This window comes from Molothrus ater, chromosome 5, assembly GCF_012460135.2.
Source record: "Molothrus ater isolate BHLD 08-10-18 breed brown headed cowbird chromosome 5, BPBGC_Mater_1.1, whole genome shotgun sequence".
Taxonomy (NCBI): domain Eukaryota; kingdom Metazoa; phylum Chordata; class Aves; order Passeriformes; family Icteridae; genus Molothrus; species Molothrus ater.
The window spans coordinates 68,072,350-68,090,099 of NC_050482.2; the positions used below are offsets into that span (position 1 = coordinate 68,072,350).

The window sequence follows — 17,750 nt, forward strand, 5'->3', positions numbered from 1 at the left end:
GACGGCCGCGCCGCGGCCCCCGGCCCGCCCCCGGCCCGCCCCCCGCACCGGCCCCGGGCCCGGCGGCGGCGGCAGCGGTGCGGAGAGCCCGAGCGGCGGCGGGCGGCGGGGGAGCCCGGGGGCGGCGCCGAGCAGCAGCCGCAGCAGCTGCCGGAGCCGGGGCGGGCGGCTGGCGGCGGTGGGTGGGCTGGGGCTGGGGCTGGGGCTGGGGGAGAGGCTGCGCGGCCGGGGGAGGGGAGGAGGGGGGCGACAACGGGAGGGTGAGGAAGGCGCCCCCGCCCTGTCCCCCGGGATGCTCCCCTTCCACAGCTCGGGGAGCGTCCTGCCCCGCAGGAACCCCGCGAGCCGCCCCCGTGGACGAGCCACAGCCCCGCGGCACCTGCTCCGTAACATCGGGAGTGCCTCAGCCTCCCCTGGTCTCTCCAGGCTGGCCAAGACAAAGACCAGTTGGCCTGGCATAGAGCCTACAATGAAGTGCTCATTTGTGGCTCATCTGTGCTGCTGGACATTCATCGGCCCCCACATTTGGTCTGGTGTGTTTGTTCATCAAAGTAGTGTCTTTTATCCCACCAGCTTTCCGAGTTGAGCCAATCCACATGCTGAGGGCCCTGCCCAGTTTGCCATGATGGGACAGAGCCTTTGAATTGATATGAATAGCTCTGGAGTTCTTACTTCTACTGAAAGCAACAATTGGGACCTTTATTGACCCACGATTAATGGCCTCGAATTGAGCTTAATAGCTGGCTGCATCTGTTTATCACCAGCACTAATGACTTGGGACACCAGTTCCTCATCTGTACCTGTGCCCACCAGTGATGAGCCGGGTGCTGCCTGACAATGATGTGCAGCACATCAAATAAACTGTCTCCACAAACATCTGTATTAACTACACTTTGTGATAAAGATCCAAAATAGCTTCACGTTTTCAGCATGTTGCTGAATCAACACATGGCACTGAGCAAATGCTGCTTGGTGCTGAGGAAAGGACATCCAGGACAGCAGTGACAATCATCTAATACATGTTATTGCAGGCTCCCTGAGGAGCCCTGCTCCAGTCAATGTCCCTGGCTGCTCTTGGCTACAAGGAGAAATCAGTCTGGAGTACAAGGAGAATTCATGCTTAAACTTGAAGCAAAGAGATAACTGAGTAAGGGAAAGGGAGAACTTGGGGTGGATTGACACAAAGATTTCTTTGGCCACACAGCAACAATCAGGGGAAGGCTTTCTCTCTTTGACTTTGCTGCCTAAGAAAAACCCCTGGCCAAACAATTGCTTAGACTTTTGTCTACAAAAGTCTAGAATTTTTGTACAGCCCCACAAAGATTTCTCTGAAGGCTCTGTGGATGGGCTCTGATGGGGAGCAGGAGGCTGGGGTCCATGGCCATGGAGGATGATTACTCTCTCTGGTGCTGTTTCATGTTCCTTGGCTGGTGTTGGGAGCTGCCCAGCTCAGGACAGCTCAGAGTGATGTGAATGGCACCATCTGTGCCTCCTCATGTGGTTTCCACATAAAGGCTGGGTTGGATGGCAGTGTAAGCCCGTGTGGCCCATGGTAGAGGGTAAAACCACATCCTTACGTTCCGGATCCTGGCTTTTATCCAAGGTGGGTGAGTGCCTTCACCTGACTCTTCTCAGGTAAGCCATGATTCATGTGTGGTCAGCCCTCAGAATTAAATTTGTCTTGCTCTTGCCACATTCTGCTGCAAGGGGAGTTTCCCACTCCTACAAGAGGATGTGGAGTGAAAACCAAGCATCCATCTGTGCTGCTGGGGGCAACAGCCCTCAAGCAGAGAGGGCTGTTCCTGCCCTGCCTGGGCAGCAGACAGTGACAGCTCTGCTCTGGGTTTCCTGAGCAGTGCAATTCCCTGTGTGCCACGGGCTGGACATGCCCACATGCTGCCCTGGCAGCCTGCCACAGGCACTCACAGCTCCGCTCTTCATCCAGGCACTCATTTCACAAAGATTCCCCAAAGCTTTGGGAGGCTGTGTGGTGTCCCCCCTGCTGGGGTGAAGGGACTTGGGTGGGGATCCCTGGGCTTTGGGAGGGCTGCCACCCACAGCTGGCGTGCAGAGCTGGGAAATGGGCTCTGACCCTGCCACCCAGGTGATGTGGGGAGCTGGGAGCAGGGAACTGAGGCAGCTGGGAGGGAGCTGGGTGCTCAGGGGGCCTGCTGGGCTGAGGCTGTGTGAGCAGGGCAAGAGCAGCCTCGTGGAAATGGTTCTCCAGACACCACAGGATGCCTGCTGGGGCTGTGAAGGATCCTGCATCCAAGGTAGGTAGGTGGGAACAGGGAGAACTCATGGTGGCACAGCAAGGGGAGCTATGACAAGGAATGGGGGGACAAAGGAAGGAGGGTGGAAGCTCAAGGGCTTCCTTGGGCTGAGTATGGGCTCCAGCAGTGCAAACACAACAAAAACAAAGAGGTGAGGATAAGAAAGGAGCTTATTTGTAGGAAAGGAAGCAGAAATTGTGCCTCTGCTTCAAAACGGGAATGAGGGGAAAAGTGACTTCTACTGAAGAAAGCACTGAAGAGCTTTTTGTAGCACACTGTAGGATGGGATATGACAAGATGATGCTTCCCATGTGATCCAGTTATTTAATGCAATGTGCAGTCCTTGGATGTGTTAGTGCTTAACCATTGCTGTTAAAACATTAAAAAGCTAAACTATAAATAGATTCTACTCTTTAGTAGCTCCCAAGCTATGTTTTTGGCTTTTTTATGTATTGATGTGTATGCACAGAGATGTGTGTGTATACATATATTTAAAGGGAAACAGCAGACAGAGTTTTGTGCAATAGTCATACTGAATATCTAAAATGCTACCATTTTTAGTGTACACTGCAAATGGAAACAAGTGTGCCCTCAAAAATACCCCTGTTGGGGGAAGGCAAAACTTTCTTGAGGGCTGAACTTGGGAGGAAACAAAATAATGACTCAATTTCTTGGGGGAAGGAAAAAAAAAAAAGAAAAACAGGGCAGATACATGCCTGAAAGAAAGACCAGAAACTAGATACCTAATTATACCCTGCAGTAAGCTGTCAGAAACTGGCAGCAGTGGGAGGGAAAGAGGCAAAGCTGATCTCAGGGAGTTCGAGCATAATCTGCTCCAACCATACTTAAAATGCCTTTTGTGTGGGAAAGGAAGCTTCTGGGATTCTCTGACACACACTTTGTGCTGCACTTATCTAACCCATTCAAATGGTCAGGGCTGAAGTGACAGATAAATGTAAAAAAGTTTCACCTGGCCAGCACCAAAATTCAACGATGCCTTGGCTTCCAAATGCAGCCTTTGTATCTGAACTGCTGATCCTGGTGTTATGGTTCAGGTAAAGCAGATCCTCTTCAAAAGGATATTGAAGTGTTAACAGTCTATTGCTTGTAATTACATTTCGGTTCAAAGAGCTTTCAATGCCTGCAGAAAGTGCCAAGACAGTTCTTTTCGTGCTTGTAGCAGGGTAGGGGGCTTGGAGAGGGGATTTGGGGTTTGCTTTTGGTGTTTTGTCTTTACTCAGTCTTAGCATATGAGCTGACCTTGAGGAGAAAGTGAAAGCTCTTCATAGTTTAGATGACTGAAAAGGAAAAGTATGTGTGTTACAGTGAATTAAGTGTTTTCTTGATGGAGGCTTGGTTCCTAGAGAACACATCGCTGCCCTGCTGGTGCAGGGTTTCAAACTGTTGCAGACTGGGTCTCTGCAGGTCTGTAAGTGCATAGTGTTCATCAAATTAACTGCAGCAGTAAAAAAAAACATACAGATTTGTGCTTTTATAATTGGGGTTAGGAAGGCCTGGCAATAGAAGGGTTTGGACAGGCCCCTAAAGGTATCAGGGCAAGCAGGGACCAAGCACTTCCCAAGGGTTACCCTGGCAGGCATTTCTCACAGCATTCCCCTGGGAGCAAACTCCTAAACTCCTCCAGGGCTCTCAATCCTTTCTTCAGGTTGGTTCTTCTTCAGTGTTTAACTCTGCACCTTGGGCTGGGTAAGGATTTCTATGGGGACTCCAACTTCCAGCTCAGCCTCTCCTACAGGGGACACCCTCACCCTAGGCTGCCCTTGTGCTCTGACAGTAGTGATTAAAAGCACCTGGGAGCTTCAGGTTGTGATCTCTCCCTGCTTAACTAAACCTTGATTAACCCTATCTTGGGTGACTGCTCCAACTACCAAAGCACTGGATAAAAGGAGGAGGCTGATTAACACTTATCATTATTTATTAGAGGCTGGGGCTGTAGGTCACTTCTCCAGGATGTAGAATATAATTCAGTTATATTCTGAATATATATATATCCTCTCTCTGCTGAAATTTGGAATCCTAGTCCAGTCCCTCCAAAACTGCTTTATGATTGTTGCTTTCAACACCAAGTTCTCAGGATCTGCCTCGCACTTGTTTTGCTGTCTAATGTGCCTCCTGTGAGCTGTGAACTTTGTAGATGGGAAACTTTCTGATAAAATATAAAAAACAATGCAAGTTTTTATATTGGCTGTTTCTAGATTATTAAAGATGATGGTTTCACCTAGCAGGATTTTGAATTTTCTGTTGAAATCAGGGGAAGCTTTTGGTTCTAGTCTGAAAGTTTGCCAGTTAATTGCTGAAGGGGTAACTTTCAGGGTGGTTCCCTCAAGAAAATCTGGTAATATCTTGAAGAACAGGGAGAAAAACAAGAAAAAGTAAACATAATTTGCCCCAATAATCTTCTAGGGCAAAGATTAGAAAGAGAGCAGGATAATACCCATTAAATGTACACACAGGAAGTTAAAATCAATCTCAAAGAAAACATATTTTATTATTTTACATATGTGGTTGAACAAAGCAGCAACTCTGTAACTGCATTGAAATTAATATGAAATCTAAAATAATCACAGTTTGTGATTTCTCTGAATGATATATAATCACTCTTCTACAGTGCACATGACACAATCTGAAACATTACCATTTCCTGGAGGGGGAAAGACATGGCAGGGTAAGGACTGGAAGGAAGGGGACAGCAGTGTTATCTGATGCCCTGAATGCCAGGTTAGCAGCTGCATGTGTCCTGTGGAAGAAAGGAATTGACTTCTCTGGCCACCATGTTATTGCATGCCAAAAAAGCTCTTGGTTTCAGATCCAGAACAAGGTCTATCCCTTGGTTCCTTCCTGCTAGCCTCAGTTGCAAGCTCCCTTCTGGCTTGACTAAAACCTGTTCATCTTTGGAAGATGGAGTTGCTAGGATCAGGTCTTTGCCCTGCTTGCTGTACAGGGCAGTGCACCATGTAAATCTTAAGGTACTGGATCAGCAGTGAAGTCCCCTCTCCTGCTTGGTCCCTTGCACAATCTGCACAGAAGGATGACAGCTGCAAAGAACAGAAATACTGCTTTGGAGACACCTCATCTGAGCAATACATGAGACAAAGGAAGAGTTTCCTTCCAGCCACGCTGGAAGCTAATTCCAGGGAGCTGCAGTTCCAAGGAAAAAGGATTTCACTGAATTCTGGCAATAAGAGATGTCCATAAATGAACTGGACATAAGTTACAAGCCTGTACAACACTCTAGCACAACTCATGGAACAGAGGAGACCTGCCAAGCAATGCCATTAACAGAAACCTTTCAGAATCAAGCCAGTGTCCAACAGCAGCTGGAGAAGCCAGACTTCCTACTCCATCCAGTGGGTCCATGCAATTCCCAGGCAGGGACTTGGACAAAGTGCACTGTTTCAAGGAGCCAAGAAGGGGAAGAGGGGAAAGGTCTTTGCATTGCTCAGACCAAGGGCAGCCTATCTGGCTAATTAGTGCAGAGAGCAGCAAAGCAGAGTTTTTTATGCAACCTTACTTGGTATGAATCAGGCAAAGGGTACAAGATATTTCTAGATTCCTTCTCCTCCCTTCTGTTCAATTTCAACTCGCAAGCAAAGCATTTTTTTAAAATTCCTTATCACTGAAGTTCCTCCTACACATTTTTAAGACTGGTGGGAAAAAAAACCTAAACTGATCCAGAGCTAAAAGCAGATTTGGAATCTGAAGCAGATTCACATCAGTCAGCTCACCTCTGCTGCTATTCCAACGATGGAGATGCCTGGCTCCCTCTCTGTGCAAAGGCAAACCTCTTCCTTCCTTGGAAGAGGTGCCACAGCCCTCAGGGCACAGTGGTTCAGCAGCACCTTTTCTCTGAGCAACTGGCACCACACTTCCAGCAAGGAACAAAGGGCTGGCTGCAGATGGACAGACCTCAGCATTTCTGCAGTCAGCACTCACCACGCTGGAGGTGTGGCTCCTTCTTCCTGCCAGCAAACACCTCCCTGAGGTCTGGCTATGAGCACCATTCCCAGGAATGCCAGGAAAGTCAGCACCCAAGTCAGCAAGCACTGCAAGGAAAGGGAGTGTTCCTCTTTCTGCAGTGGATGGCACCCCTGGAAAGGGAGGCTGAGGGACACTGGAGCCACCCTGTGAGTAAATGGGGTTTAGGCTCCAGTTTCAGGCCTTGCAGGCTGGGTGCACAGTACAGCTGTGACTCTGGAGAGGTGCTGAGCTAAAGGACCTTCCTGTGTTATATCCCAAGTCCTTCCCTGTGCCTGCTCTTCTGGGAACTGGAGACAAGCCCTTATTTTGTGCAACGAGATGAAATGGTAATTTCCTTCTCTCTGCAGTGAAAGGAAAAGGATTCAAATCTGTGTTCCTCCCATTACAGCTGCTTTTAGAAGCAGCCAAGCAATTCTTGTCTTACCCCAAGTAATGGTAAGAGCGGAAGAAACTGCTTCCCATTGTGGATTTCACTGAGGGAAACACATGCAAAGAGGTGTTTTTCTGCTCCTATTCAGGAAGGGAAGGATAGAGAAACAGAGAAGGAACTCTTTTGCCTGGATAACTGAAAGAGCACCTGATCTGCCTCACACACAGAGCCTGGCACAACTTAAGAATTGAGCCTAGGCTGCAATGACCTTCCTAAGAAGACAGATGGGTATTGAGAGGATGGAGAGCAGCTGGAGCAGAATCTCAGTGCACATGGATGCTGAGACTTGAATCAAGAACTCAAACTTCTGTGCAGAACATGTTTGCACCCTGTGTATGGAGCTGCCTGGAAAAGCAGGAAGGAGGAAAGAAGAGGCAGAGCAGACCCATTTCTGATACCTCAGTGTGGTGTGAGCTGAGTGTAATTAGGAAAATCAAGTCAGTTGTGTTGGCTCCAAGGCATTTCCTCATATACACAGGCTGATTTGTGCTTCTAAAATCACAGTGCTCCTCTGGAATTAAGACACTCCTTGCTAAGCCCAATCTTCCACATTAATTTCTCATGCAAACTTTGCTTATTTTCTTTGGAATGTCTATGGAGACACAAGTCTTATCTTTCTCTGGATAGGAGAGCTAGGAGAACAGAGGCAATAGAAGGTGCATGGTGTTGGGGAAATGTTCCTGGGCAGGCAAGTCCCAGCTGCTGATTCATGTTAGGGGGACTCTACCTGCATGTTAAAGAAAGAGGAGGGACCAGAGGTCAGACTGTATGAGGTATCCCTGAGCTGCAAACCACATGAGGGATGAGAGGAACAAAAGAACTGGAAGACACAGACATTTGTATTCTAAAAGATCAGGCCTGGGGATCTGGGGCTCTGGTACCATCCTGGCCTGATTGATCTTCTCTTTGAATCTTTGCATGCAAGGAAGGAGCAAAGGTGGACTGCGACTCTTTTTGTTTGGCCCTTGTTCCAAAGAAGGGCCCCTCTTGGAAGCTGTGCCAGCTGGAGCAGGTGGATGTTCCCTGCAACAGTTGGGATCAGAGTGGGTGCCAAAAAAGCCTCTTGCTGCAGCACTGAGTTCTGGGCAAAGACAACTCTGCCAATTCAAACTCTGTGGTGGTTTCCTCTGCTGCTGAGCACAGGCTGCTGGCTCCCTGGTGGGATGTGAAAAGGCAGGGGTGTTCACAGAATGCTAAATAGGGGGGAGGGAACAATATAACTTTCACCTCAGCCCTGCAGCAAGTTGCTCTGGCTACTGAAGCTTCCTTTGAGGGGCTCTGCCTCTCCACAGCTGCCAGATGACTGCAAAACAGAACTTTGTTTCAGGCTGACAGTGATGCAGTGGCAAATCCCCAGGCAAAGAGAATTTGTTAAAGTCTGTAGGCACTTACTCTTCACGAGGAGAATGTTAAGACTTAAAGCCTTCTCTTGGCATGGAGCCATCACAGCCCAGCTTTTGGTGTGCTCGAGTCACAGCCTGGACAAACAGCACATTCTACAAATGGCTGATGCTGGCTCCTTGTGTGGGGAAGAGCTTTGCCCTCAAACACCCCACAAAGAGGAGGGTGGGCTCCCCTGATCTTTGCACTCAAAGTGTGGAAAAGAATGAGCTGTGGGAGCTGAACAAAACTGGGATTGCTGGGACAAGCCTACTCCTTATACCCTGTTTCCATTATGGCTCAATTATGGCTGGCAGCAATGTGCAGTCACAGTTGTAAGTCTGTGGGCAGACTTTCTGTGGGCAGACGAGTATTAAAAAAATTAAGGGGCTTTTAGTGCTGCAACAGGGAGTTTTCTTAAACATTAGCTAGATTAGAAAATCACCCCAGGTCCCTCCCCGTTCTTGCCCTCTTTCCGGTACATAAAACCCCTTACAGCAGATCTTGAGGCACACCTGTCTGAACCCCTAGCTCCAGTTTTCTTTCTTAAAAGCAAGTTGCACAGCCTCATCCACATCCTGCACTATGTGGGATGCCTGCAGCAGGCTGGGGTCGAAGCAGAAGTCCCGGTGTCCATGGAACACTGTCTCCTCTGTTTCCTTGGGAGCGGCGCCGTCGGGGCGGTACACCCCAGTGCAGACCAGGATGGACTCACAGCTCTCCACTGAGTTGTTGCAGTCATTCCTCAGCTCCAGGGAAAACTCAGCCTGGGCACTGGCTGCCTGTGGGCTCCTCCTCAGCCCAGCCTGGGCCTGGTTCTGCTGAGCTGACTTGAGGTAGTTGTTGTAGAGGTTTGCCCCATAGACGTCAGACATGGGGTTATCCCTGGATAAGGTCACAGCGTGAAACAGAAAGGAGAAACAAGCCCATGAGAATGGGCTCAGAAATGATAAACAAGCCCTCTGGGTCTGGGGGACTGAGATTGAGACAGCACTGAAGGAGGAAGGGGTGGGAGATAGTTGCTAACATCAAGAGGAGCAGCTGGAGTAGGCCAATGAGCCCTGCTCAGGACATGTGCACCTTTCAAAGGGGACACAGCACATCCCAAGCACCCAGAGCAGTTTCAGCCATGACTGGATCATATCCCTGGATTATTTGCCCAAAGTGTTTGGCCAAACTGAGCTAACAGTGCTACATCTGGGTCTCTTAGTTTTGTCTTCTTTGAGTCACTCTTTGTGCACTCTGCATCCTCTAGTCCACAGCTTTGCTGTGTAGGATACAAAAAGCCAGCAAGCCTCTGTTCCAGGATGCGAGGCTCCAGAAATACCATTGGAATTTTGGTATTAACTTTAGAAATATCCAGAGAGGAAAAAAAATGGAAGAAAGTCAGAAAAAAAACCCAAACAACCAACAAAACCCCACCACCGCTAAAGAGCAGTCAGTTTGCAACTCCCTAAGGAAACCAGCAGGAAAAAAATCTCTTACCCAACTGCATAGAGGCGTCGGATGGGAGCCTTCCAGCCCTGCTTCTCTGCCTGCTGCTGGATCAGGTACTGGGCATAGCGGTAGGTGATGGGGCTGGGTTTGCCAATCAGGGCCTCATACTTCAGCTCCTTGCCTGTCACCTTCTTGTAGATGCTCTCCAAGCAGAGAAGGAAAGTGCCATGGCCAAACCTGCCCCAGAAAGGAGGTCATCAGCATTGCCAGCATTGCTTGCACTGAGGCAGCAAGCACTCCTTGGTTATTGCCTGTTGTGGATATGGTGCCCACACGCCCCTCCACAGACAGTGGTCTGGCTTTTGCTGCTCTCCAGGTTTTAGTCTTTATTTCTCATACAGCTTTCATGTTTCTGCTGCTAATTACATTGTACAATCAAGCTCTTAAAACATTCAAATGCTAAAAAAACACAGTAGGAAAAGATCATCTGCACGAGAGGCGTGTGAAATGGGCTAAACCAAATCCCACACGTGCTTTTCACCTGGGCATCTTGGCTTCAGCCATCCACAGGAGGTCCATGTTGCAGGCCAGGATAGGCAGATGAGGGTATGGCACATCCTGCAGCTCTGCCCCAGGGTTCCCATTGCTCAGGAGTACATCAGCAATGAGTTGCAGGCTCGTCTCCCACCTCACTGGCTCGCCAAACAGAATCACCCCTGCAAGATTTTGAGAGCTGTTTGGAAACTCACAGCATCCAAAAGCCACCTGCTAACAAAACCCCTCCTGTGCTGGGCTGCCCTGGTAGGTACAGCTACCAGTGGAACGTGGCTGGTGCCAGGGCTCCAGTCTGCACATCTCTGCACCATGTGCACCTCTGGTTCCAGATACTGGCACACGGCACAGGGAAAAGTTGCTTTGATCCAGCTTTTCCCAGCAGTGAGGCTGCCTCCTGGCTGTGCCCTCTGCATGTGCTGCCCATGGACAGCAGTGAGCTGACAGCACATCATTAGCTCCCAGCCCAGCTGGCCTGCCTTGCTCTTAGCTCTGCTTGCTGCTCATATGTAAACACAGGCCTCTGCTTACCTTCTATAGTGGGGAAGCCAGTGGGGGGAGGAGGAGGCTGCCAGAAAAAAAGGAAGGCTGGATTAGTAATGCAAAACCTAATGCTAATATTTTCCGCCTCCCTCATCCCAGATGGGATTTCACAGATCTTGTACTCCTGTCTCAGAGCTGGAGATGCCAACCAAACCATCTTACCCCTCACTGCAAGGAACAGCAATGGAGGGCAGAGACAGGGAGGGGAGAGTCACTGCCCTTCCTGCAGGAGCCAACACTGGGAAGAGCAGAGGGGCTGCCTGCTCAGTGCCAGTGCCAGGCTCCTGCTGAGGGACCTCAGTGACAGCTGCCCTGTCCCTTTGCTGTGTGCTGTGACCACCCTGCCCCAGATCACCCCTTCTGCTGATGCTTCAGGAAATTACCAGCTCTTTCGGCCTGCGGCTCAGGTCCACCATGTCCAACAGGGGATACGCCTTCCTCAGGGCCTCTATGGTGACCACGTGCTTGAACCCCAGGCTAGTTCAGACCATCAAGGAATGTTGTGGAGACTGGCTTGTTTGGTTTTGGTTTTTTTTTAAGTGACAGTTTTTCTGTAAGTTACTTGCAGAAGCATCTGCAGGATTAAGGAATGCAAGTCCTAGTAACAGAGCAGTGTGGTAAAGTATAAGCTTTCAGCCAGACAAAAACACCTTCCGTTAATTACATTGTACAATCAAACTCTTAAAGCATTCAAATGCTAAAAAATCACAGTAGGGAAAGATCATCTGCACGAGAGGAGTATGAAATGGGCTAAATCAAGTACCACACATGCTTTTCACCTGGGCATCTTGGCTTCAGCCATCCACAGGAGGAGCAGACTGCTCAAAGCCCCATCATATTTCAGTTCCTTCAACTGCTGTCAGATTCTGGGGAAAACCTCATCCATGGGACAGTTGGGAGTGACCTTTAATGGGTTTTGCCATGGAAGAACGGGAGGAGCACAACTTTTATCTCAAAAATGAGACACCTAAAGCTGACGGAGTCCTCATGCTCACATCCCATCAAGAGAACAGCAATCACAGCAGAAGTCATGAGCGTGAGAAGCCAAACACCAAACAGGTGGGCCAGGCAGTGACCACCATGGACATCAACAGCACCTGAGCCTGTCCATAAGGACGCTGCCCCATAAGGTAAGCCCGGTGACCTTTGTGTCTCCTTGTGCTTCAGAAGCTGAGCAAGAGCGTGCCAGGGCTGGGGCTGGGGCAGGAGCAGCAGCCTTAGCAGGGCACACAGAGCACCACCAGGCACAAAGGATACTTGTGGGCGTTCTCCTGCACGGGCCCCTGCCCGGCCACCAGCATGTACCTCTGGTGGAACTGGCTGAAGAGCTGCAGGGGGCTGTGGGACAGGATCACCTGCTCCGGAGACACCTGCGGGACGGAGGGAGCCCGGCTGGGACCCGCAGGTAGGACCTGTCCCCTTCTCCCGGCGGTTCTGGAGCTGCCCCTCTGCAGCCCCTGGGCCGCGGCCAGGCCGGGCACTGGCGGTGCTGCCCTGCCGGGATCGCTCGGGCTCCCTCCCGCCGCCCCGTCAGCGTTACCTGCAGCCCCAGCGCCTGGGACAGCTCTCGGGCCTTGTCCGAACGCAGGCAGTTCCCGGCGTTGGTCAGGAACACCACGGGCACCCGCAGCCGCCCGCCGCCGTCCGCCAGCCTCTGGAAGGCGCGGCGGGCGGCGGGCACGGGCTGGCTGCCCCGCACCAGCACGCCGTCCACATCGAACAGGAACCCGAAGGCCGGCGGCTGCAAGGCGAGCGGAGGGCACGGTCAGCCGGGAGCCTCCCCGCCCGCCCCGCGCCCGCCCCGCGCCCCTCCGCGCACGCACCCGGCCGCAGAGCCCGCGGGCGGGCGGCCCCGGGGCGCGCAGCAGCGCCCGGCCGGCCCGCAGCGAGCCGCGCAGCGCCATCCTCCCCGGCCGCCTCGGGCTCCCGCCGCGCCCGGACTACAGCTCCCGTCCGCCCCTGCGGCCCGGGCACGCCGCCGCTGCCGGCCCGCGGGGAGCGGCCGGAGCCCTGCCGGGCTGCCCACACGCGGCTGCGGGCAATGGTGCTGCCAGGGAAGGGCTCTACCCCTGGTTCGGGGCAAAGCGGGTTCGGTGAGAGCTGGAGAGAGGAGCGGGTGTTGGAAGCAGCGGGACCCACCGGGAAAGGGAGTGCGCTGGCCACAAGCAGCCCTGCCACGCTAGAGGCGTGCAGAATCCCCGGCGAGCCATGCTAGAAAGAAGAAGGCTTCTGATGTGATGAATAAGGCTATTCCTAGCGTAGTCCTTTTCGTACAGTGGGAGTACGGTGGCCTTGGGATGTGCTTTCTTGTACAATGTCACACCATCATTGGAACATGAGAACAGTGGAGAGTAGGCCTAGAATAAGGAGTCGAGGGGAGTTGTAGTGGAATCGTATTGTTAGTCCTGAGGTGGTTAGGAGAGCAGCGGCTGCTCCTAGGATAGGTCAGGGGCTAGGGTCTACTATGTGATGAGAATGTGCTTGGTGTGCCATGGAGAATTAGATATTTTCTTGTAGGTAGAGATTTGGGCAGGAGGGAGCCAAAGGCTTTGAGCCCTACAGTGCAGTCACAGTGGGTTTATCTCAGCCCTTCACAAAGTCAAAGAACGGGAGGCTCTCGGTCTGTGAGGGAAGTGCTCCGGAGCTGCTCCGTGATGACGGAGGCGTGGGCCCGGGCGCGGCCTGGCCTCAGTCGGACTGGTGACTGCTCGCCCTGCCTGCCATCTGCGTGCCCGGGAATGGCACCGCAGCCTGGCACCTCGGCCAGCCCACGGGCACAGGGATCGTCCCCGTGTGCTTGGCACTGGGCATGTCCCGCCTCGAGTGCTGTGTCCAGGCCTGGGCTCCTCCCTACAAGAAATTCAGGTGTGGAGCAAGTCCAGAGAAGGGCAGTGAAGGTGAAGGGTCTGGGGTTCTATGAGGAGTAGCTGAGGGAGCTGGGGCTAGAAGAGAAGCTCAGGAGAGACATTATGGCTCTCTACAACTCCCTGACCTCCCCCTGAGATGAGGGTCGGGCTCTTCTCCCAGGCAACAGCAACAGGACAAGGTGTGCCAGGCTGGACATCAGGCTCAAGGTGTGCCAGGCTGGACATCAGGAAGAATTTCTTCACTGAAAGTGTGGTCAGGTATTGGAACGGACTGCCCGGGGAGGTGGTGGAATCAGCATCCCTGGAGGTGTTCAAGAAATGACTGGATGTGGCAATGACTGCCGTGGTCTGGTTGACAAGGTCTATTGGTGGTCAGTCAGTTTGGACTTGATGACCTTGCAGGTCTTTTCCAACTTTAAGAATTCTGTAAGTTGCTGCCCTGCCTTTGCTCAGCCTTTTCTGTGCAAACCCTTTTTCCTACAGATAAATAAGGTTCTCTAAAACTCTGGTCACTTTTTTTACCCTTTGACAGACTTGCATCCCTCTTTCCTGCACCCTGGAACAGAAATCTTGATGCTGAATTCAGCTGAGGCCTTTCCAAACGTGGGGAAAGTAAAAGGTTCATTTCACATCTATGGAGATGAAGCAATGTTTGTTTGCTTTCTGACTGGGCTTAGGATCTCCTGAGTCCCTCGACAGGGCAGGTTTAACACGTATGACTTTAGGCATCAATTACACACTGTAATTGTTTGTTTTTACGCTTCCATTGCCATGAACACCAACCTTAATTTGTTTTTGACCCACTTTAACACCTAGAGCCCTATTTGCTGAGCTATTAAAGCAGTGGCAATTCAGAGATATACATTTGTACAGATGGTTATTCCTCCTTAAGTGCTTTTGCCTTAACTGAATCACCTACTGTTTATTTTTTGTAATTTCCTCAATTTGCCAGGATCACTTTAATTTCTCAGAAGTGTTTGCAGCTCATCCTGCTCTGGCAAAATTTATGCTGGCCTTGGAGACATTACTGAAAGTATTTAGCTCTGTGAGGAACTGGGTTTAAAACTTTCTTCCATCAACACACTACAGCTATTCTGAAGTGTGCCTTCCCAGCTATGTACAAACCAGAGGCCTCCAACCCTCACTTTCCCTGGCTGTCAGTGAAAAATAGTCAGAGAGAGAGGCAAAGACTTTCTGAAATTAATGACAAACACAGGAGCCTTGTCTCGAGTGCTGCTCACCCGTCCACCTGAGGGCGGTCCCTCCTGGCAGAGTGAAAATGTGATGGATTTGCTGTGATTTCTGCTTAGGGTATTTGCTAACGTGGATTTATGGCCTTTTAATGATACAGCCACTCACAAGTTAGACAGGTTGGGTTGTTTTGCTTGCTGGTTTCGGTGCATCTAGACTGAACTGCATTGAGGGGGTCTCTCAGTCCCTTTTATTTTAAGTGTAGGGATACTTTTGCATCTTTCTTCCTGTTCCCGAGGCATAAAAAAGAGCTGGGAGAGACATCCAGCCTGTCCCCTATCACAGAGATTTCATTGCTAAAAAAAAGAAAAAAAAATTAGTGTATTAAATATCCAGGAGTTACAGTGGAGGGGAAAGAGGGGGATGAGGCAGGGGTTTTTAGGGGTGGGGGTTTTTGGAGAGAGGGTTTTTGGGGGTGGAGGGTTTTGGAAAGAGGGTTTTTGGGGTGGGCGTTTTTGGGGGTGAGGGTTTTGTGGGTGGAGGCTTTTGGGGGTGGGGGTTTTTGGGAAAGGGGGATTTTGCGGGTGGGGGTTTTGCGGGTGGGGGTTTTTGGGTTGGGGTTCCTTGGGCTGGGGGTTTTTGGGGGTGGGCTAAATGGGGGTGGGGTTTTTGGGGGCTGGGCCTAATGGGGTTGGGGGTTGTGGGGGCTTTGAAGGAGAGGGATTTGTGGGTGGGGATTTTGGGGGTGAGGGTTTTTGGCGGTGGGGTTAATGGAGGTGGGGGTTTTTGGGATGGGGTTTTAGAGGATGGAGGTTTTGGGGCTGGGGTTAAGGGGGTGGGAGTTTTGGAGAGGGTTTAATCCCCCCGATGCGGGTTGTTACCCCGGCGCATCCCTGCGGGCGGCGCTCCTGCTCCACGGCACGGGCGGGCCCGCAGCGCTCCCTGCGCCCCGGCTCGGGGGCTCCGGGCACGGGGGATGCGGGTGGGGACGCGGAGGGAGGGAAGGGAACCCGTTGTTCTGCTCCCAGGGGGCCTCTGGGGGTATCCGCCCTTGGAGAGGTGTCCCCAAAGTGTGCGTGTGCTTTGCCCTGCGGGCTGCCAGCGCTGCCGTGTTTATTTTTCCAAGCAAGGCTGTCCAACAGGCTGGAGCGCTTATTTTTAAACCGACCCGGGGGGACTTTGCCAGCGGGCGGGCACAGGCTGAGCCTGGCACCGACAGCGGCAGGGCTGCCAAGTCCCGCGCTGTGCAGAGCCTGCCGAGCCCCAGCCCTCCCTGCACCCGCAGGCAGGATTTAGCCCATCATCCCTGTGCTGAATGCTCGTTGTGTCTTTTTCCCTTCAAGCTTTGGGAATTTTTCTGTGTCTGCTTGGAGCTTCCCATTCCGTGAGCTGTACATGGACGGACCTCGTGATGTCCTCTGCAGGCACATCTGGTAACAGCTGTACCCCAAATACCCCTAGGGATCGTCTGTCTGTCTGCCCTTCTTACACCACCCACAGGAGACTCCCTCTTCTTCCCCTGTCCATGCCGTGCTTGGATGTCTCCCATCTCCTTTCACAGCTCACTATAAAGACAAGCAAAACAGGCAGTTGCCCACAGCCTTCTCCCATGGGTGCCTGTGTAAACTTTGCAGCTCTGTTTTCCCTGGACTTACAGCCCTGTCATCACCCCCCTCTTCCTGACCTTCTCACACCCCCCTCGAATGCAGCCCTACCTTCCATCTCTGTCCTTACTGCAGAGGCTCTAATGGCCTGAAGCAACCCTCCCCCCACAGTTTATCTCTCCTCTTCCCATGCTGCAGCCTGCTCGTGGAATGATGGACAAGCTAAAGGTTGAGAAAATACAGTAAAATGCCTTTCTTATCCTGTAATGACCAAGGGGGAGGACACAACCTGATAAAAATGACAAACCAGGAGAATTGAGAGCCAGACCCTTCACCTGCCTGTCCCTCAGTGCACAGAAAACACTTGATAGACCTGCTGTGATTGCAACTGCTGCGAGCCTGGAAAGAAAGGAATGAAGGACTGAGCCAATTAGAGCCACAGGTTTCTGACCAAAGAAATGTCCTTCTGCTACCTGTGAAGAGGCTAATTCAGAGACTTAGATAGGAAGAAAACCTGAAGCAGGCTGATCATTTGGAGCTGGTGGAAAAAAACATCTGCAGCCCCGTGTTTTATGGCCAGAGGGCTTTGCTTAGCATCTGGCACCTGCATAGTCCCACTGCAGTGATGGAGGCTCACATGACAGATAGATCCAGCTGCTTGCTCAGGCCCATCTCTGTTTTCAACCACTTACTTTGCTCCTCTGTTTTTATTGGCATGATTTTTGACAGCAACCACTAGTGCTGGATCAGCCATTTCCTGGCAGGCAGTGACCAGGAGGCAAACATTTCATCCTCTAAATTGCCCCAAAGGCAGAATAAGATGCTCTGCAGCGAACACTTGTGCTGCAAACAAAGCTCCATCCACCTCCCATTCAAACAAATTGAACCTGAAGAGGCCACAGGGAGTGACAGATGGGGGAGATAACAGGCATAAAGCTTTAAGTATTGCTATGGCTGCTTGAAGTAACTGTAATAGAAACTTCCATGGATTTTCTACTCTCTTTCCTTCCTCCTGAGTCTGGATGGAGACTGAAGCAGGCTCCTTTTGCCTCTATGTTTGCTCTACTCAGCCTCCCACCACCCTTGTGGCTGCCTCCTCCTCTTTCATCTCAGATATTGAAGCTCTCAAGGTGGCACTTTCTTCCCATGCCCACCAGCAGCACTTTGGGCAAAGAGCCTCACCGGTACCCTGGAGTCACCTGGTGCTCCACAAGGCAATTATTTGAAAAGAATTCACTTTCTTTGAAAAGAATGGGCTGATCATTTAGCCTTCTCCCCACTTCCCTTCCTAAAATCATGCTAAAAGGAGGTTAAATGACCTCCAGTCATTCCTTTACTTTCCCGTGCTGTAACCGCCACAGAGATGGTACAAAACTGTAGTGGGAGGAGAGGCAGCACGAGCAAATCCTGTCTGTCAGGTGGTCTCTGTATCAAAACACAGCCCTGAGCTGGGTGCAGCTGCTGTGGGGCTTGG

At 51.4% G+C, this 17,750-nt stretch overlaps 1 protein-coding gene across 1 annotated transcript; it reads right to left on the reverse strand.

The window, feature by feature from the left end:
• Positions 1–4,759: 4,759 nt before the first annotated feature.
• Positions 4,760–12,518, reverse strand: HDHD5 (haloacid dehalogenase like hydrolase domain containing 5). The gene is made up of 8 exons (XM_036401195.2): positions 12,438–12,518; positions 12,155–12,355; positions 11,872–11,984; positions 10,998–11,091; positions 10,603–10,639; positions 10,061–10,235; positions 9,568–9,756; positions 4,760–8,967 (listed from the first exon to the last, which is right to left on the reverse strand). The coding sequence occupies exons 1-8, from the start codon at positions 12,516–12,518 to the stop codon at positions 8,610–8,612; spliced, it is 1,248 nt and encodes a 415-aa protein (XP_036257088.1). The 3' UTR covers positions 4,760–8,609.
• Positions 12,519–17,750: the final 5,232 nt, after the last annotated feature.

Excerpts from the sequence above, each read along its gene's own strand:
- HDHD5 (XM_036401195.2), bottom strand. The coding sequence starts at position 12,518 with ATGGCGCTGCGCGGCTCGCTGCGGGCCGGCCGGGCGCTGCTGCGCGCC. Across the intron at positions 11,985-12,154 it reads CCCAGGCGCTGGGGCTGCAG|GTGTCTCCGGAGCAGGTGAT; the intron begins GTAACGCTGACG and ends TCCGTCCCGCAG. Across the intron at positions 10,236-10,602 it reads TGGCTTCCCCACTATAGAAG|GGGTGATTCTGTTTGGCGAG; the intron begins GTAAGCAGAGGC and ends AAAATCTTGCAG.